Here is an 18,893-nt window from a genome sequence, read left to right as displayed (position 1 = left end):
GACTCTAAAACTATGAAGTGCTCAGCTACTGTCCACCAGCCAAACCAGACTATTCTCTACTCATTAGAATCTCATGTTTATTGGCTCAGTTAATGAGGGTGGCATACATATTCATAAACTCCTTTCACTGATCAAAGAGACTCGAACTGTTTTTTCCCACTTCATGTTTGCCAATTAATTCTTAAGCCTCTTCAAGCCCTTTAGCAGCTGATTGGTGTGACCAATGCACATTGCTTCCACTCACACACCAGCTGCATGTGCGTTTTTGTTCAGAATGAGCAGTTCTGCAAATCCATTGCAACAGGTGGCCACACAAAGAGACGAGTCGTGTGCAGCTCTCAAGACGACACACTGCAGCACTCGCTGCTTAGCAACACATGCAGAGCTGTAACTGTTGCAACTTGCATTCAGATGGTTTTGGAGGCCGAGTAGTGAAGGTGTCAGGCTTGTTGTAGGGCTGAAGCTGTGGGGACTGTTTGACTACTATCATCACTTTTTTTATTTTAATTTTTTTTTTCACTGGCGGGTGAGTCGGGAAGGTGTGAACATCCATGCGAAGTCCCGAAGCATTCAGTGTGCTGGTAAAGGGTCATGAATATTTATTAGATTGAGCACCTAATTAAAGAAGTTCTTGTTTTTAATGAATTTAATTTTAAACTACATTAAAATAGAAAAGTTATTTCAAAATGAAATGTTTCCCAATATTACAGCTTTTACTGTATTTTTTATCTAATAAATGCATTCTCAGTGAGCGTAAGAGGCTTAGAGTATGGTTTTTATATGTAGTGAATTAAAGTGCAATTTTAGGGAATTGAACCCATGACTTCAGTTTGGCCAGCAGCATGCTTGACCAATTGAAACACAAGGACCCTCAATACCAAGAAAGGAATTGTGTGACTCAGGTTGACATGTCGTTTTTGTCGTTTTAAAGTTTCACCATTTCCTGCCTGGTCCCCTCATATAAATATGCATCACCCGACTGTCCCTTACGTTTTTGACATTTCCCCATTTCGAATGACTCAAAAGGTCTGTGCGTGAGAGAGAGACAGACAGAGAGCCCTGTGACAGACAGCCCTTGCTGAAGCCTCTGTTCTTAGTGACATGGGTCAGAGTGGAGATGTTGAGGCATATCTTCCGCACCAAGCCACGAATGCAACAGGCAAGTGTTCTTGTCCTTTACCTGAGGGAATCGAGGGAAGTGGGGTAGAAGGGTTTGTTTAGGATGAGAGATCCAGGAAACACACTCTATTCAGATGTGGTTAGGAACGAGAGGTCCAGATGGGGCATTATCCTCTTTTTTTGTGACTTGATGTTTTTATTTTTCAAATTCAACTTAATGTTTTTTGTGGGCACGTCCCTCATTTATAAGCTGTTTCACTATGACTTTGCTGTGTGACCGAACTGGTTTGAACATTTCTGAAACAGGAAACGTCTGGTTTACGATGCAAAAAACCCCTGCAGCCTGTAGCTTTGTGGGTTGTTCAGCATTGCGAAAAATATATTAGGTGTTAAATCCGGTGTGTTTTTTCTTTTTTTGTTTTTTTTTATATCAATTATTAATTGTCCAGTTAAAAATTCTGTCAGAAGCATGAATCATTTTAGTTCAACTGTAAGCAATAGAGCTTACAGAGATGGATTGCCATTACAAAATAATGACAACGGAGATGTTATTTGTGCTTATTTTCCCTCTTGGCGCTTGTGTTGTGGTGGTACTGGTAATTTTGAAGCAGAGTGAAAGTAAAGTGATGCTTAAAATAAGTTTTATATAGAGTGCATTTCTATTACACATGCGTATTAAAGGTCACAGGTGAATGCAAGAGTGACTGCAGTAGGAATATTAGAGAAGTTTTTCTCTCACCCTCAGCTGAAACAGGAAGTTTCAACTGATAGTGTTTTTGTTTCAACACTAAACGGCCATTTAGTTCTTTACTACACCAATTAAAGGGATAGTTCACATGAATTTTTTTTTTTAAAGCATATAAATAAATTTCTTATATGATCCAGTTTGCTAATCTGAGTGATTTGGTTTGTGAGTTCAGCTCAAATGACTTAAGGTTTTTTCACACCTAGCTGGAGCATTTATTTCAGAACCAGAGGCATGTTTTCCCCTCAAGGCACAGTTATACTCTGTGTTCTGCTTTCCGTGTTTTGACTGTTGCGTCCACACAGGTTTCACTGTATACTCAACCACGGATGAGCACTGATATGAGAGCTTGGCACATGCTGGGATGCAAAAATTAGGATTCATGCAGACACTTCTGATGATGAAAATTGCGTCATGAGGACAGCACTTTGGGCTTTAGTTGGGTTTGTTTAGGCACATATATGAGCACAGCAATTGCACCCTGGGTCTGTACCGTGATGGTTGTTGAACAAAACCAAACCAAACCACTCCAATCCGGCTTTGTTGGTACTTTCATACTGATCATCAACTTTCATTGTAAACTATGGCTTTGATCCTTAGTTTGTGGAGTGCATGCACGTGAATCAGTGGCAAACAGCCAATCACATGACTTGCAACACAGAGCAAGAGTGATTCACTTCTCGCGAGAAACCCAGCGAGATTCAAAACTCTCTTGTTAAGATTAAGAGATAAAAAAATGAGGAACTTAAATGCATTTACACTGAAGAAAGTACTTGTCCATAAAAGAGGACAAATAAAAGAAATTGTCTTGCTCCATCCGTGCAGTCACAAGTGAAACTTGTGAAGTTCGTGTATATGGTTGATGAGAAATAGCGATAGTGACTAGAACATGCAAGGTCACATGTAGTCATTTTTAAGCTTATTTCAACTTATTTATATTACATATGATTTGTGTATTGACACATCACATTTTTGCTTTACACGTCACTTTGCTCACATCTGATTGTTCCAATTTCTATTTGACATCTCTTACCCAGAACATAACCTGTTGTGGAGTGTAAGTTACTATGGCATTGAACACCACTAAAAGCCAAGCCACTTTCATGAAACCTAAAACCCAGGATTGGTGCAAACTAAACTGAAACTTACGTGGCTAGCCAGCTAATCCGGCTTCATGATACAATCCCCCGATCTGCACAAAACAGTTGATCTTGGATCGTCTTAATGAGGTGGACTCATCCTCATTGAATTGCATCAATTTAAGTCCCTGTTTCAGAACAAAGCAAATGTTCTACCCACTGAAGAGGAAAATTATCATTGCAAATTGCAGTGTTTCATTGACTTTATTGACAGGATTTAGATTTTTGGGTGAGCTATCTCTTTAATTATCAAAACTTTGGTGGAGAGAAGATTCTTAGGTGCTTCATCGGTGAACAGTGGTGGAAGAGTAAAGAAAATATTCATTTTGTTCTTAGTTTGATTTTCTCTTTGTTTGCTTCTTCCTCCCCAACCCCACATTAGCAGTACAATTCACAGATCACCTGGGCAGAGAAAGAGTTTGCTGGTATCAATGTGAAGGTAAGATCTCTGAGCTTTCTGCTGCCACCTGCTTTCTTCTTTGAGCTCTGTCATACTGTCTGTCAGCACGGGTTCTAACAGGAGCTCTGGGACATGCCAAAAACGGACCTTTAATGGCTGTCCTAAGTGATTGTTGTTTCTTTGATTAGGGCTTCCTCCTGTAGTATCAGGCTGGACTGGTCAGGGTCAGATGAAGAACCTGTATGTTTCAAAGCACCACTGTAATTTTAGCTCTGTTGACAGTGAGGGAGGAGGACACTGAGAGGGGAAATCAGCAAGGCATTATAGGACAGGATGAGCGTTTTAGTGTCCACCCGACTGAAACGGCCATTTTTCTTTTGGTTTGTTCTTTTGTTTGTTTCCTCTCTTGCTGCGTTTTGTTTGTTCACTTGCTCATTCTTATTCAGTTGTTCTTTCATCTGTTGTTTCTTTTCATTCATTCATTCTAAAAGTAAAAATGTTAACAGAATAAAATAGAACAAGTAATGTTAGCTTTTCAGAGTTATTTAGTAACAAACAAATATAGAAAGTAAAAATAAAATAAAATAAAATATATACAATATTAACATTTATTTCTTCATATCACACCTATAATAATAAAATAAATGGGTCAGTGATGTTAATAAAAATATCTTCTGAAAAATACTTATGATATAATAAAAAAATTGTGTGTATGTGTGTGTGTGTGTGTGTGTGTATGTATGTGTATGTGCACACACACACACACACACACATATAGGTATTTGTATATTTATGTATATGTATTTCTTCCATCTGTCATACATTGCTGTCATCACATCCTGTCTTCCTATCTCTGTCTCTCTGTCTCTCTGTCTCTCTCTCTCTCTCTCTCTCTCTCTCTCTCTGACTGTGTGTGTGTGTTTTTTTTTCTATCACCAGTTCTGTTTTCTGGTCTCTGTCTCTTTCTTCCTCTTCCTGCGTGCCTCACTGTAGTTGTCGTGTAGGGCAGAGCACACACCCTGACTCCCCGTACTCTCTCACACTCTGCTCACTCCCTCTCTGGGATGAGTTTTGTTGTCCATGGCTGCCCCGACTGCAGGCAGATGGGGGTAACAGTGGAATGCCCTGGCTAGAGGAGGGATGAAGAGATGGAGAAAGAGAAGAGGAAGTTTAAAGTCAGTAAATTATTGACTTTCTACCTGTTCAAGAGGCAGCACAGTAAGGATTTAGTGAATACCACTCAGTCCAGTGAGGAGACGAACAGCACATCTAACTCGGCTCAGTCTAGTGCTGCTTTAACCGATGAACATACATCATGGACGGTCAGTACACACACACACACACACACACACACACACACACACACACAGTATAGTGGCATTGGTTTGTAAAGGAGTTGCTGTTTGCCGTTTGTTTCTAGGGTGGTTGTATTTTAAAATGAAATGGTATGTTTGTTTTGTTGAATAAGGCCACACAAGTCAAACACTTGATTTTGTCAGATGTCTGTTACTTGAATTTTGTAGTTTGACATCATATGGATCTTTCATGAGGTACATCTGTAGGAGAACAGCTATGAAATGTGCTTCAGAGCACTGTGACAATAACAGTGTGGCTGTTTGTTACCCTTTTTTATGAGACAAGTGTTAGCAACACCCTTAAACCTGTCAAGTGCAGAAGTCCTCCATTTTTGAACTTCAGCTGACTGAAAAATGCAACAAATTGCCACCCAAAAAATAAAACTGAGTTGCTTTTGGAGTTAATAATTGTGAAATTATTACAAGTTATTAGAATAATAACGTGATATTATTTCGTAAGATTTGTTAACTGGAAATAGATAATGCAATTAATCTGAGCTCAGGGCTTAATTAATTAATGTGCAGAAAAGTTGGTGAACATAAACTGAATTCCTATCTTCCACCTGAACTAGCATTTGTCACGCGCTGTAGACTTTTTAATGAGATCATGTGTATATAAACTATAAAACTGAACATAACACAAACATCAACTGTAGCATCTCCCACAAGCTGACAGATCACCCAAAGATGAAAGTTCTGTCATCATTTCCTCACAAATGTTCAAACATGTATGACCTCTTCTGTAAAGCATAAGTTATTGGGAACTAAGCAGCTCTGGTGACCATTGACTTCCATTGTATGAATAAAAAAACCACTGCGACGTTTCTCAGAATGTCTTTTGTGTTCCACAGAATAGGTTTTGAATTATGACGGAATTGTAATTTTGAGTTGAAGTAGGGCCTAGTCAGTCAGTCAGCATTGTAGGCTGTGTCCAAGTAGGTGGTTTTTCTGATATTTGTCTAACTAGGTTTGATGTGTTAGTGAACAGTGTTTGTGTGCTTTTATTGGACTGTGTCCTTTAAATGCAGTGTTTAATTTTGATTCAACCATTAACCATTTCCTCCTAAACAAGTAAGTAAGTGAGTAAGTGAAGTGACATTCAGCCAAGTATGGTGACCCATACTCAGAATTTGTGCTCTGCATTTAACCCATCCGAAATGCACACACACAGAGCAGTGAACACACACACACACACTGTGAGCACACACCCGGAGCAGTGGGCAGCCATTTATGCTGCAGCGCCCGGGGAGCAGTTGGGGGTTCGATGCCTTGCTCAAGGGCACCTAAGTCATGGTATTGAAGGTGGAGAGAGAGCTGTTCATGCACTCCCCCCACCCACAATTCCTTCTGGCCCGGGACTAGAACCCACAACCCTTCGATTGGGAGTCCAACCCTCTAACCATTAGGCCACGACTTCCCGTGTTTAACCTCTCTCTCTCTTTCTCTCTGGTCACAGGGGAAATGTGACACATAGCTTCATTTACTTTTAGAAGAGCCGTCATGCTTTTGATCAGCTTTAATACAGGATAGACTCCTAGTCATATGATAGGTTTAAAGTGTTTTTCTATGTGGCATTAAATTGCATTAACTTCGCCTCGCTTATCTCAACTGCACCCTTGCTGCTGAAACTTGCAAAATAACTATTAAATAATTGATGGTGGTATCTTAACGGTCATGGATGAAACCACAGAAATTGCAGGTTCTATTCAAAGCACATACATGCAACTGATCCCTGATAAAATCCCTGATATAATTATTATATACAAGCATTTTTTATAAACTATCCCCTACAGATGGCACTTTGAAACTCCCTCTGAGTCTAATTCAGCTCTCATAACGTTGTTTAGGTCACAGGAGATATTTGTTATTGACAGTGGTATTGATTCAATCTTGAAATAGCGAACACCAGTCAGTGACATATGTACATGATAATCCACTCTATTGCTTAAAGTTAATTTTACTCCTGCATGGGAGATTGTGCACTTAAGCCAGCTTTGAGCTTTAATAATTAAGCTCTGTATGTTTTATGCCAACTATCCTGAGTAGTCTTGTAGTTAAAATCTATCTCTGTCTCTTATGTTGCAGGAGGATGGTGACATCAAAGAGATCAACATCACACATGTTGTTAAGGAGGGGGCGGAGAAAGCGGACCCCTCACAGTTCGAGCTGCTCAAAGTGCTGGGGCAGGGCTCATTTGGAAAGGTAAAGAGACTCTCCAAAACATCCAAATTTAAAAAGAAGATGCTTCTGTACTGCACAAATTCTTTGACATCTTGTGTTTGTCGACTTTGAACTATGAAGCAAAGACTAGCTGATAGTGGTTTTGTAATGATGTTCAGAGGGTTGATTGTGGTTTTACTGCTCTGAATAAGAGCAAACGAGAATGAATTTGGAGTCAGTAATGCACCCTTACACACAGCCCTTGCCAGTATCACCATTAAGAATTAAATAGAGAATTTAATTAGCTGATTTTGAATTAATGTAGCAAATAAAACAGTATCAAATCAGAATTTCGGGATGTATAAATGTTTAATAACCAGTGTTTCCTGTTCAAATGCTTATCATAATTTTTGTTGAAATTTATGCATCATTTTAATTTATTTATATGCACTACTACTTTTTGAAGGTTTGGGGTCAGTAAGATGTAAAAAAAAAAAAAAAAAAAAAAAAAAAAATATATATATATATATATATATATATATATATATATATATATATATATATATATAAATATAAAATATATATATATATATATATATATAAATATAAAATATATATATATATATATATATATATATATATATATATATATAAAATATAGCCGTGGGAGGAGGAGGAGCTCCGGAAGGACAAAAGGATAAAAAAACACACACACACACACATATATATATATATATATATATATATATATATATATATATATATATATATATATATATATATATATATATATATATATATAATATATATATATATATATATATATATATATATATATATATATATATATATATATATATATATATATATATATATATATATATATATATATATATGTGTGTGTTTTTTTTTATCCTTTTGTCCTTCTGGAGCTCCTCCTCCTCCCACGGCTCTCGGCCCCACCCAGCTCCTCACAATATAATATAAAAAAATACAACTGTTTTATCAAATTGATACAATATTTCATAATATTTTATTTAATTCAGCATTGGTGAGCATAAGAAACTTGTTTCAAAATATTAAACAATCTTACTGATCCATAACGTTTGAGTGGTACTGCATTAAAAAAAAAAAAAAAAACCTGGGAACACATAATTTCCCAGAATGCTCTATTTTCCTTGCAAAGATATTCCATCCTGAATGGTACTTGATCTCAATGGCAAGACATTCGAGGACCTTTTTGTTTATTAAATATGACAACATTTAGCAATGACCTGTACAATGTGAATATTTACACTTACCGGCATTGAATTTCTTTGAATTAAAATTCAGTCAAGTTCTCTTCCAGTCATTTAATTCACTAAAACTTCCAGTGGGAAGTATGTGTTGCCCCATGATGGTGTGCTACCATCGTTTACTATTTGATTTTTTTTAATGGGTTTAATAGCAATAAATATACCATTGCCTTTAAAAACTGACTTAACCGGAGTCAAATTTTTAGCACAACAGTTTAATAACGGTGTAGAGTGAAAGCATGTTTTTTTGTGTGCGTGTGTGTGTGGGCACAGGTGTTTTTAGTACGAAAGTTAACCCCTCCTGACAATAACCAGCTCTATGCCATGAAGGTCCTGAGGAAGGCCACACTCAAAGGTACAGCATCAGTGTAAACACACACACACCAACACACACCACAAACCACACAAGCTTCCTTTGCTACATAAACAGCACTACAACGACAGCTACTTTCATTTCGCATTGTTCTCCTGGCCTGTTTTTCTTTCTTTACTCTCGTCACTCTCAGTCTTTGTGTGACCACAGAAACCAACCCTGAGGATCACACCAATCGTGAATATACCATTTTCATATACTATTGTCAAACCTGTCGGATGGGATTTGCAGTGTCAGTATACACAATATTTCGGCGGATTGCCTACACTCTGTATCTGAATTTGTGTCAGTGTCAGCAAGATCACAGATTACGGTAACTGCTCTGTGGGTACACTTACTTCCTGTTTTGTTTAGTGTTCACCCCAATGACAGAAAATCCCACCATGCTTACAAACCTGAGGCTTTGGGTCCAGGTGTCAGTTCATGGAAATCTCAGTAGCTATCTCTCCTTCTGTCCTCCTCCTTCTTCTCAATTCCTAAAAAGAGAGCCCTTTACAGATCTAATGAGAGCTGTAACAACACTTCCTACAAACAAACATGTGCTATCGCATTAACTTCTGTTTTAGACTTCCGCTTCAGGCGCGTGCAGTAGAAAATGTTTTCATGCCCAAGTTGAGTGTGGCCAAATATTTCCTCAAAACCTGTGTGAAATTGTACTTGTCACAGTGAGGGATCGTGTGAGGACTAAAATGGAGAGAAACATCCTGGCAGACGTCAACCATCCGTTTGTGGTTAAACTCCATTATGGTGAGTTAGCACCATTTAAAGTATCATAAAAGCAGCCTTTATTAAGTAGGAATTGTTAAATTACTTTAATTCAGTGTTCCTGAATAGTTATGGAATAAAACGTTTTATTTTTATTTTTGTACAGTACAGACTTAATGTTTGCAGTGTTATTAGATTAATAACTGAACATTGTAATCTTGCATTTTACCTGCTTAACCGAGGCCTTATCTTATAGAGGAAGCCGAGGGAGCTTCTTATAAATGACTAAGAGATTATATTAAGTTCAGTGTTGATAGACTAGTCATAAGTGCACTTCTGTGGGTGTTTTCAGCTTTTCAGACGGAGGGTAAACTCTATCTGATTCTGGACTTCCTCAGAGGAGGGGATCTGTTCACCAGGCTGTCCAAAGAGGTATATAATACTCATAACAATGATCCCAATATCCTCTCGTTTATCTCCTTTGTATTCACATAATCTCTTTGCTGTTCAGGTGATGTTTACAGAAGAAGATGTGAAGTTTTATCTGGCTGAACTGGCACTGGGTCTAGATCACCTGCACGGCATCGGCATCATCTACAGAGATCTCAAACCTGAGAAGTACTTATACACACACACACACACACACACACAATGTAATCTCATTGAGGAGATTCTTGACCTTGTAAACACATACACTGCATGAATTCTGTTACTTGTTGAATTCTGCTAGCTACTGTGAAGTATGAGTCTGATATTCTTTAGATATGTATTTTAACATGACTCACTGCACTGACATAAATAAATTTTCTGTGTTCTATTTTCTAGCATCCTCCTGGATGAAGAGGGACATATCAAACTCACAGGTACAATAAAACACCGGTTTACCAAAGGAAACACATTTAGCCATGGTAATTTGTGTAATTGTTTTTTTTGTTGTTGTTGTTTTTCTCTCTCTCTCAGATTTTGGACTGTGTAAGGAGGCCATCGACAATGAGAAGAAGGCTTACTCGTTTTGCGGGACGGTGGAGTACATGGCTCCGGAGGTGGTTAACCGGCAGGGTCACACGCACAGCGCTGACTGGTGGTCATTTGGGGTACTGATGGTATGAACAGATTGGGAAAGAAAAAGAAATGGAGAAAACCAGTTATATTTTGTCTAATATGTTTTGCTTTAATGGTTGTTTTCGGTTTCTCTTTTATACAGTTTGAGATGCTTACGGGTTCTCTGCCATTCCAGGGAAAAGACAGAAAAGAAACAATGAATCTAATCCTGAAGTGAGAAACCATTATCCATTTATTTTTGTTCTTCTCATAGTCTTTAAATAATACTGTCAAATAGGTTTTTTTTAAATGAAGCATTTAGGATAAATTAGGTATTAGGTCTTCAGAGCATAATTTACCATTTCATTGATTTGCCTTATTTGTTATTAGCAAGCTGTTGGGAGAAAAATAATATAAGCTGTTAAACATCAATTATCTATTAGTGTTGACTTTTCCTGCACTAAATGAATACTTTTATTCGGCAAGGAGACATTAAATTGATCAAAAATGACAGTAAGTCATTTATAATGTCATGAAAATTCTATGTCAAATTAATGTTGTTTTGGAATTTCACTTAATTACAAAAGATATTTATGAACTATGAAAATTTTTTAAATCTTACCATTGTGAACATGAATCAGTTTTTGAGTCCTGATTATCGATCGGCTCTCTTCTCAGAGCGAGGTTGGGGATGCCTCAGTTCCTGAGCGCTGAGGCTCAGAGCTTACTGAGAGCTCTGTTCAAGAGGAACCCCACCAACAGACTGGGTAACATATACACAATCAGCTTGTTTTATATATTCTTTTTTAAATTTCGTTTGGGGGGGGGGGGAGTTTTAACTTGGATAAAGAATATCACTTTGGTTTTGAGACATTAGTCTTTGCAACTTCAGGGATCATATCTATTAACAGTCAGCTTGTAACAAAGAGAAAGTAAAAGTTTAAATCGCATCATATGGGCCCTTTAAGAGTTTTTTTTCATACATTAACTGTTACCAGGATCTGATCCAGACGGAGCTGAGGAAATCAAACGCCATTCATTCTTTATCACGATTGATTGGAATGTAAGTTCTTCAGATTTATCCCAATCTAAAGGAATATGTCTTTTAAATGCTTCAGTAATGGTTGAGTGTGAAAAACATATTTTTAAAATCATTTTCAGAAACTCTTTAGACAAGAAATAAAACCTCCATTCAAGCCAGCAGTGGCCAGACCTGACGACACCTTTTACTTTGACTCCGAGTTCACTTCTCGTACCCCCAAAGGTGAGGGATAATTTCTCTGATCTGTGACTAGTCTCAGTAGTTCTTGTGGACAGGTAGATTTATTTGGACCATGGCATTCAAAACAAACCACTAGGGAATTTAAAGAGATAGTTCACTTAAAAATAAAATACCCAGCCTCACGTTGTTTGAAACCTAAATATTATCTTAGTTCTGTTGTAAGCAAAAGGAGTTGTGTTGCAGAATGTTATCAGAAAGTTCTTCTTATACATATAATAAATGTGGATGGAGGCCAGAGGCTGTCAAACTCCAAAAATGATTATATAAGTTGAATATTGCAAGATTTGTTGCATCTTACGGTGGTCTCCATTCACTTTCATTTTATGGAAAAGAGCAGCATGAAAATTCTGCTCAGAATCTCCTTCTATGTTACACAAAATAAAAATATTAATACAGGCACAGCATTGAATTGCATAATACTTACAATATTCATTTTTGGGTGAATTCTCCCTTTAATAGTGTCTGTGGTCTCTTCATGGATAGGATAGCCATAGAACAGATGGCTGTAGTTTCATCTTGATGTTCAAGCTGAGCTCACTGCAGTTAATTTGGAGCTTTGGGTGGATTTTTCAAATGTCATCAGCTTGGAAAATATGGAATATGAGTGTGGGCTTCATGATTTCTCTGCTTCTTGGCCTTTCTCAGATTCCCCAGGTGTTCCTCCCAGTGCAGGGGCTCATCAGCTCTTCCGGGGCTTCAGCTTTGTTGCCACAGCCATGCTAGAGGAGGAGGGCAAAGAAGAGCCATCTCAGCCCCCTCCACACCCTGTAGTACAGGTATGCTTTCAGTTATATTTAGAAATACAGCTGAAAATATCTTTGTATTTTGCTGTGGTTAATGTGCCATTCCTTCTCAGCTTTTATGACAGTCTATGACTGTATTATTGGGTTGAGGTTAAGCTTAAGTTAACCAGTGGAATACTGTTAATTAGCACAGAACAAGTTTTTTTGTGCCAAGTTACAGTTTCCAGTTTTTCTTATCATGGCCGTTTAAAGTTGATAAAATATATCATTTTCATGTGATGATGAAAGTGATAAGGATATCTGACCTGAACACCCACAAGGACTGTTTAAGAGGTGTTCACTTATGAAACAATTAAATTGCTTGAGGTTAGACTATAACTTGTTTTGAAGCCCAAACATACTACAGTATGATTATGATTAAATGAGCTTGAAATCTTGACCACTAGATAGCAGTATTTCTATCTTTTCACTTTGATTTATGTAAGAGTGAGCGTAATGCACTTTAATGGAGATGAAGATGATTCAGTGGTTCAGTGTTAATGAAGGATGCGATTAGTGAAAAATTAGTTCTGCATAAAGTAAATGGCTTTACTTTGTATTAGTGATATCATCATTCTGTGCTATCCAGCATTCGCTGTATTGAGTTCAAACTGTAATGATAGTATTTAGTGTTATTGCCTGTGTTTGAAAGAATTATTATTGGTGTGTGTGGGTGTGGCTGTTCTAATACTCTGTTGTGTATCTGTCTTCAAGCAGCAGCTTCACGGTAAGAACATCTTGTTCAGTGATGGTTACATACTGAAGGAGGACATCGGCATGGGCTCTTTCTCTGTCTGCAAACGCTGCATACACAAAACAACCAACACAGAGTACGCAGTAAAGGTTAGTGACTCACTCTTATCTTTAAATATTGTACTGGTGTCATACAGATGACTTAAAATTGTTTTCTTTTTTGACATCACCATTAATTGCTTAGTTCACCTAAGCATCTGTGACTCTTTTTCTGTGACTTTTTGATGAAACTGTATTTTAGAGTCAGTTTATTTTAGACATATTTTGATCCTTTGTAGAAAATAACTGTAGTTATGAATCCTAAAATCTGTGTTTCAGATAGTATATATTTATATTTCTTTATATATGTAAATAAAATGTATATTTTCTTTTGAATGCTCTTTTACTTAAACATCATCAACAAAAAGATGAAGGCTATGTTCACTAAAAGAGTTTTGGATGCATGTGGTCTTCGAGTGACTAATACCGTACATCATTTATTTTATAATTCTGATAGGTGATTGATAAAACAAACACTGACCCATCAGAAGAAATTGAGATCTTGCTGAGATACGGCCAGCACCCCAACATCATCACTCTCAAAGATGTTAGTACAACAGCATATTATTTCACCATTACCTGATCTGCAGAAATCATCTGCATTATTGAAATGTAATATATGCACACAATACAGGGAGCTAAAAATGCTACCAGTTTAATAAAAAAAAAATTGTGGTGCAGGTGTATGACAATGGGAAGCAGATGTACCTGGTCACTGAGCTGATGCGAGGAGGTGAACTGCTGGACAGAATCCTCAAGCAGAAGTTTTTCTCAGAGAGAGAGGCTAGTGCTGTGCTGCACACTATCACAAAGACCGTGGAATACCTGCACTCTCAAGGGGTGAGAAAACATGCATGGACAAACACAATTATATTTGTCTTGTTGATAATAACCTGCCACTAATACAGAATATGTTATTATGATTCACAGTTTAAGACAGAGCCTTTCTTTCCCTTCCTTTTTTAAGGGTGTTCCTCAGGGCTCTTCCCTGGACCCTCTTCTGCTCTACTCCCCTCTGTTCCATCTCCTCTGTTTGCAACATTTATTTTGATTAAATCATTGTTATGTTGACATCTTTCCCAGACAAACCATGATGGATAGGCTTCTGAGGCCTATCATCCTGTAGATTTTTATAGCATATATTATAGCAGTGCTTTAAAAAAAAAAAAAAAGGACTCAAATCAATTCAGTTAAAGCACTCTTTTTTTTTTTTTTTTCTAAACCACTCAGGGTGAAATCTTATCCCCTGATATAATGCTAAAGTGGGATTGGGGAAAATTCTACCACTTGAAGAATGAAAAAACTGACTCAAATCAATTCAATTAAACCACTCTTCTTTGAAATCTTACCCCAATATACGGTAATAGTAAAGAGGGACTGGGGGCAATTGTAACACTAATTCTTAAATCCCATGTGTGTTTTCTTTTTCTACAAGGTTGTTCACAGGGACCTGAAGCCCAGTAATATTCTGTACGTCGATGAGTCTGGTAATCCAGAATCTCTGCGCATCTGTGATTTTGGTTTTGCCAAGCAGCTCCGGGCAGACAATGGCCTTCTCATGACACCCTGCTATACTGCCAACTTTGTAGCACCCGAGGTGAGTGCTTGTTCTCACAACAGACTGTGGAATTCTGTATAGACCAATAAACATATTAAATGCCCGATGTTTTATAACTACAGTGATAATGAAAAACACATTAGTAGTGACTTTGTATGCTTCTCTTCAGGAGTTATTTGTAGCAAAGGACAGTTTGTACTATGTGGCTTTAAATTCTCTGGTGTCACAGTGATGATTTTGTGAAATGCAGTTTTGAGTATTCTCAATTACTGGGCTGAAACATATAGTTTTGTGTTGCAGGTACTGAAAAGACAGGGCTATGATGAGGGCTGTGACATTTGGAGTCTTGGAGTATTACTATACACTATGCTTGCAGGGTAATTCACTACCATTATTAATAAATATTGCAGACTCCGTTTCCCCACACAAAATCTGAAAACACACCTACATCCACACTAATTTTTCCTTTGGTTTTTAATTGTACCAGTTTTACACCATTTGCCAATGGACCAGAAGACACTCCAGAAGAGATTCTGAGTCGGATAGGGAGCGGACACTTTACGCTCACGGGAGGCAACTGGGACGCGGTGTCTGATGCTGCCAAAGTAGGCTATGACCCCCACCCCCATCCACAAAGCCATTCAAACCACTCTCACAGGGTTTTTATTTGATCAAACTTATGATTTTTCACGCAGGATTTGGTCTCTAAAATGCTCCATGTGGACCCTCACCAGCGGCTCACAGCCAAGCAGGTCCTGAAGCATCCGTGGATCATTCAGAGAGACAAACTTCCAAACAGCCAGCTACAACATCAAGATGCCATGCTTGTCAAGGTATCCCAGCCGTGAGGCTTTTAAATTTATCATAAAGAACTAGTGGTCTATAACTTCACCAATTCTCTCCTCATAGGGGGCGATGGCTGCCACATATTCAGCACTGAAGAGTTCCCAACCACCCCCTGAGCTGAAGCCCATCGTGTCCTCATTCCTGGCGCAGAGACGGGTGAAAAAGCTTCCTTCCACATCTCTGTAGAGAAGGAGCAAAGAAGAATTGGAGTAGTACTCCAGACTGAATGCAGTTGTGTAAAGGACTGATGGATGGAAGAACCACACTGAAGCTCTACGGACTAAAGACGGTCTCTTGAACCTGCCCATGACATCAGCACTGCAGTGGAGCTGGGAAGCACACTAGGCAAGGGAGGTGATTGACAGATGAAGTTTGAGGGGCGTGGCCAGTGAGAGTTCCATTCTCCCAGAAGTAGGGGGTGTGTGTGTGTGCATGAGTCTGTGTGTGAAAAAGATTTAAAAAAACCGGGTAACAGATACTGTTGTAAAATACACAATATTACCAGTGCATTTATGTCTTGGTACTGTAATACCTAAATATCAACACTGCTGAGTTTTGGATTGTCTTTTTGTTTTTGTTTTATTCCCCGGGGTTATTTTATTTTATTTTATATATTTTTTTTTTGTTTGTTTGTTTTACCTCTATAGTTTGTTAAACTGGACTTTTATGTTGATTTGCATAATATCTGTCTGTTCTTGGAAGACTTTCAGCTCTTCTGTTTTCCAGTTGTCCAGTAGTTTTCTCTTTGTCAGACTCTTCCTAAAAGCTCACTTTAGGAGAAACAGAGATGCTCCAATATAAGATTTTACACACATGGATGAGTAAAAGTTTAACATATCTTCCACAAGGATCCGATGAGCATGTTCACATGACTATCAGCCTAAACAGAATGGAAGTGCTTTCTGCATGGATTTGTACAATGCTGTCTTGTTCCTTTCATGTTTTCCCTAACTCTGCACTTTTGCTTGGAGAATCTGTCAGCACTGGTGAGGACAGTTCAGAAATCGTCTTTTTGTGTGTTTATTAATGTAAAGAATGAAAAAAGTGTGTATGTGAGATGACGTCTGAAGCTTGTGGCATGAAAAAATGTTGCTCCTGTTAGACCAGTGCTTTTTTCTGGACATTGACTACTGTATCCTGTGTTTTGATTTTGTTGTATTTGTTGTTTAGCTTGAAGAGTAGTTATTTTATAAGGGCACATTGAGCACAGAAGTGTATAAATATGACAGTTGAGGAAATAATTTAATGATTGTGTATATTTTTACTTTGTCTGTCCTATTCCTTGTTCTCCCGGCGTTCAGAAGCTCAGTGTGGTGGAACTGTATTGTGCTCAGGCCGTTCTTAGCATTGCCTTGCAAATTCACAAAGCCTTGTCTTGCTCAAGTATTGCACCCTTTACCAGTCAAACACATCTTCAAAGTTTTAGGATGTGCTTGCAGTATTATTTTACATTCCCCTGGAATTCTTGAATTATTAAGAACATAAAGAATTATAAAAGCATCCAGTACTGATTGGTTCGGTTATTGAAACTAGTTTTACTTGGAATAGCTCACTCTAAAATGCAAATTGTTATAATTTACTCACCCTCGTGTCTTTCCAAACCATACTTTCTTTATTCGACAAAAGAAGACATTAAGTGGAATATCCAAGCTGTACTTTCCCGTGGAGTGAAAGTGAATAGAGACCAGGGATTCACTTTCATCCTATTGAAAAAGGATATCATGGTCATCCTGTTATAAATATAGAGTGATACAGGTTTGGAATGACACGAGGGTGAAAAAAGAAATTAACAGAATATTAATTCCATGGGTGAATTATTCTTTCAAATCTCAAAAAAACAGTAATTGGAACAGAATTTGGAACTGTTTCCAAAGTGTTAAAAAACACAGTTTGTCTGTAATTGTGCACTCTGTTTGTCTCAAACATTATTTGCTATTTGTATGGTATTGGGGTTATTATTGCCTTATCTTTGAAAAAAAAAAATCTTGTGATTTATTTGTCTTTCCTTGATAAAAAAAAAAAATCCTCACAGAATTGGGTCGTATTACTGTGTAAATGTGTTTGTTTCTTCTGCCTGATGTTGGGGAGGGGGTGGGATGGGTTGTTGTTTGTGGTGAAAATGAACACCCTTTGCTTTTACAGTTAAAGGACTGAATTAAAGAACCTTCATCTTGATGCCTTTCTATTAAAAGAAAAGAAAAAAGTATGACTTGTTCAATCTTTGTTTTGTCTTGATTTATTTTGAATGACCTTTTCTTTTTCAGTCACTGAATCATAATTTGGCCCATGTGAGGTCTCCACACATTATTGGGGACACATTATATTTTTAATCTGGTCATTGGATTATTATACTAAAAGTCAAACAAAATGAGAGCTTTGTACATCGGAATTTAGGCCATGATGCAGTGGGATTATCTGAGAGTCTGTCTGAATGAATGACAAAGCTCCTGAATATACACTATCTCTGTCTGTTTTTAACCCTCACCTCACTTTCCCATTCTCTCTCTCCAACATATTTCTCTCATCTCCATCTGTTTTCTCTGTCTCCTCTAGTAATATCCCATATTCTCCCTATACTGCCCCTGAAACACAAACATTGTTTGGCCAAAATTAAAGGATCTGAGAACTTCTGGATGAAGTTTATGTAAATCTGTATGCCACATGGGAGGTTAGTGTCTTGTGTATTTATCATATAATTAATTGATAACTCAAAAAACATATGTAGCACCTTCTGAGTTTTATTTAGGTAAAATATGTAACCCGGTTATCTTTTTGTTGCTATTATCATTGTATAAAATAAAAAATATTTGATATAATTTAGTTGCAAAAATTGCAAATATGATATAAAATGAATAGTTAAATATGTAATTTAAGCTCATTAACTTCAATCATGTCGGTTCCAAGCAAATGTCTTATTATCTTCAATACAATTTCATGCTCTCTCTCTTCTGCCTTGGCGTCACATCAAAGTAACATCTGCAGCACCTCTCTGAACAGTACTGATGGAATGCCTGAAATAAATCCATCATTAATCCAACACCGAGCCCCTTCCCTCCCCCTTCTACCAAAAACTGCTGTAATCTCAGATGGATGGGGCTTTTAGTTATTTAAAGCATGGCTGAGTGATTCTCACTTTGTACTGTCCCAACTTATTTTTAACAAAAAGGGGGCTCTGAATGACTATTGCTGCTTCACAGCTGTTATCTCTTCGGCAGGCTAGTCTGTTTATTTATTTTATTGCTTGATCAGATAACACTGATATTTTTGAGTGATTTTCTCTTGTCTATGAAACAAGTGTATG

At 37.5% G+C, this 18,893-nt stretch overlaps 1 protein-coding gene and 1 long non-coding RNA gene across 4 annotated transcripts; one reads left to right on the top strand and one right to left on the bottom strand.

Annotated features, from left to right (window-relative positions):
- Window positions 1-991: 991 nt before the first annotated feature.
- LOC128031538 (ribosomal protein S6 kinase 2 alpha) lies at window positions 992-17,626 on the top strand. Of its 3 annotated transcripts, XM_052619847.1 has the most exons (22): window positions 992-1,159; window positions 3,386-3,442; window positions 6,844-6,960; window positions 8,487-8,568; window positions 9,253-9,333; window positions 9,644-9,723; window positions 9,803-9,909; window positions 10,117-10,154; window positions 10,252-10,394; window positions 10,496-10,566; window positions 11,011-11,099; window positions 11,331-11,395; window positions 11,494-11,596; window positions 12,260-12,390; window positions 13,114-13,239; window positions 13,646-13,735; window positions 13,870-14,028; window positions 14,624-14,785; window positions 15,047-15,123; window positions 15,234-15,351; window positions 15,442-15,579; window positions 15,656-17,626. In XM_052619847.1, the coding sequence occupies exons 1-22, from the start codon at window positions 1,118-1,120 to the stop codon at window positions 15,776-15,778; spliced, it is 2,199 nt and encodes a 732-aa protein (XP_052475807.1). In that variant the 5' UTR covers window positions 992-1,117; the 3' UTR covers window positions 15,779-17,626. The 3 variants fall into 3 exon arrangements, with proteins under 3 accessions (XP_052475807.1, XP_052475806.1, XP_052475805.1); XM_052619846.1 differs by lacking the exons at window positions 992-1,159; window positions 3,386-3,442 and adding an exon at window positions 4,526-4,725; XM_052619845.1 differs by lacking the exons at window positions 992-1,159; window positions 3,386-3,442 and adding an exon at window positions 4,526-4,725 and having other exon boundaries at window positions 13,111-13,239.
- Window positions 2,911-9,246, bottom strand: LOC128031546 (uncharacterized). The gene is made up of 3 exons (XR_008188115.1): window positions 8,982-9,246; window positions 4,340-4,532; window positions 2,911-3,887 (listed from the first exon to the last, which is right to left on the bottom strand). It is a non-coding gene; the product is annotated as an uncharacterized LOC128031546 (long non-coding RNA).
- Window positions 17,627-18,893: the final 1,267 nt, after the last annotated feature.

Source organism: Carassius gibelio, chromosome A17, assembly GCF_023724105.1.
Source record: "Carassius gibelio isolate Cgi1373 ecotype wild population from Czech Republic chromosome A17, carGib1.2-hapl.c, whole genome shotgun sequence".
In the NCBI taxonomy this organism is placed as follows: Eukaryota; Metazoa; Chordata; class Actinopteri; order Cypriniformes; family Cyprinidae; genus Carassius; species Carassius gibelio.
The sequence above is the reverse complement of the archived record's forward strand: the minus strand, read 5'-3'. Positions and strand labels throughout refer to the sequence as shown.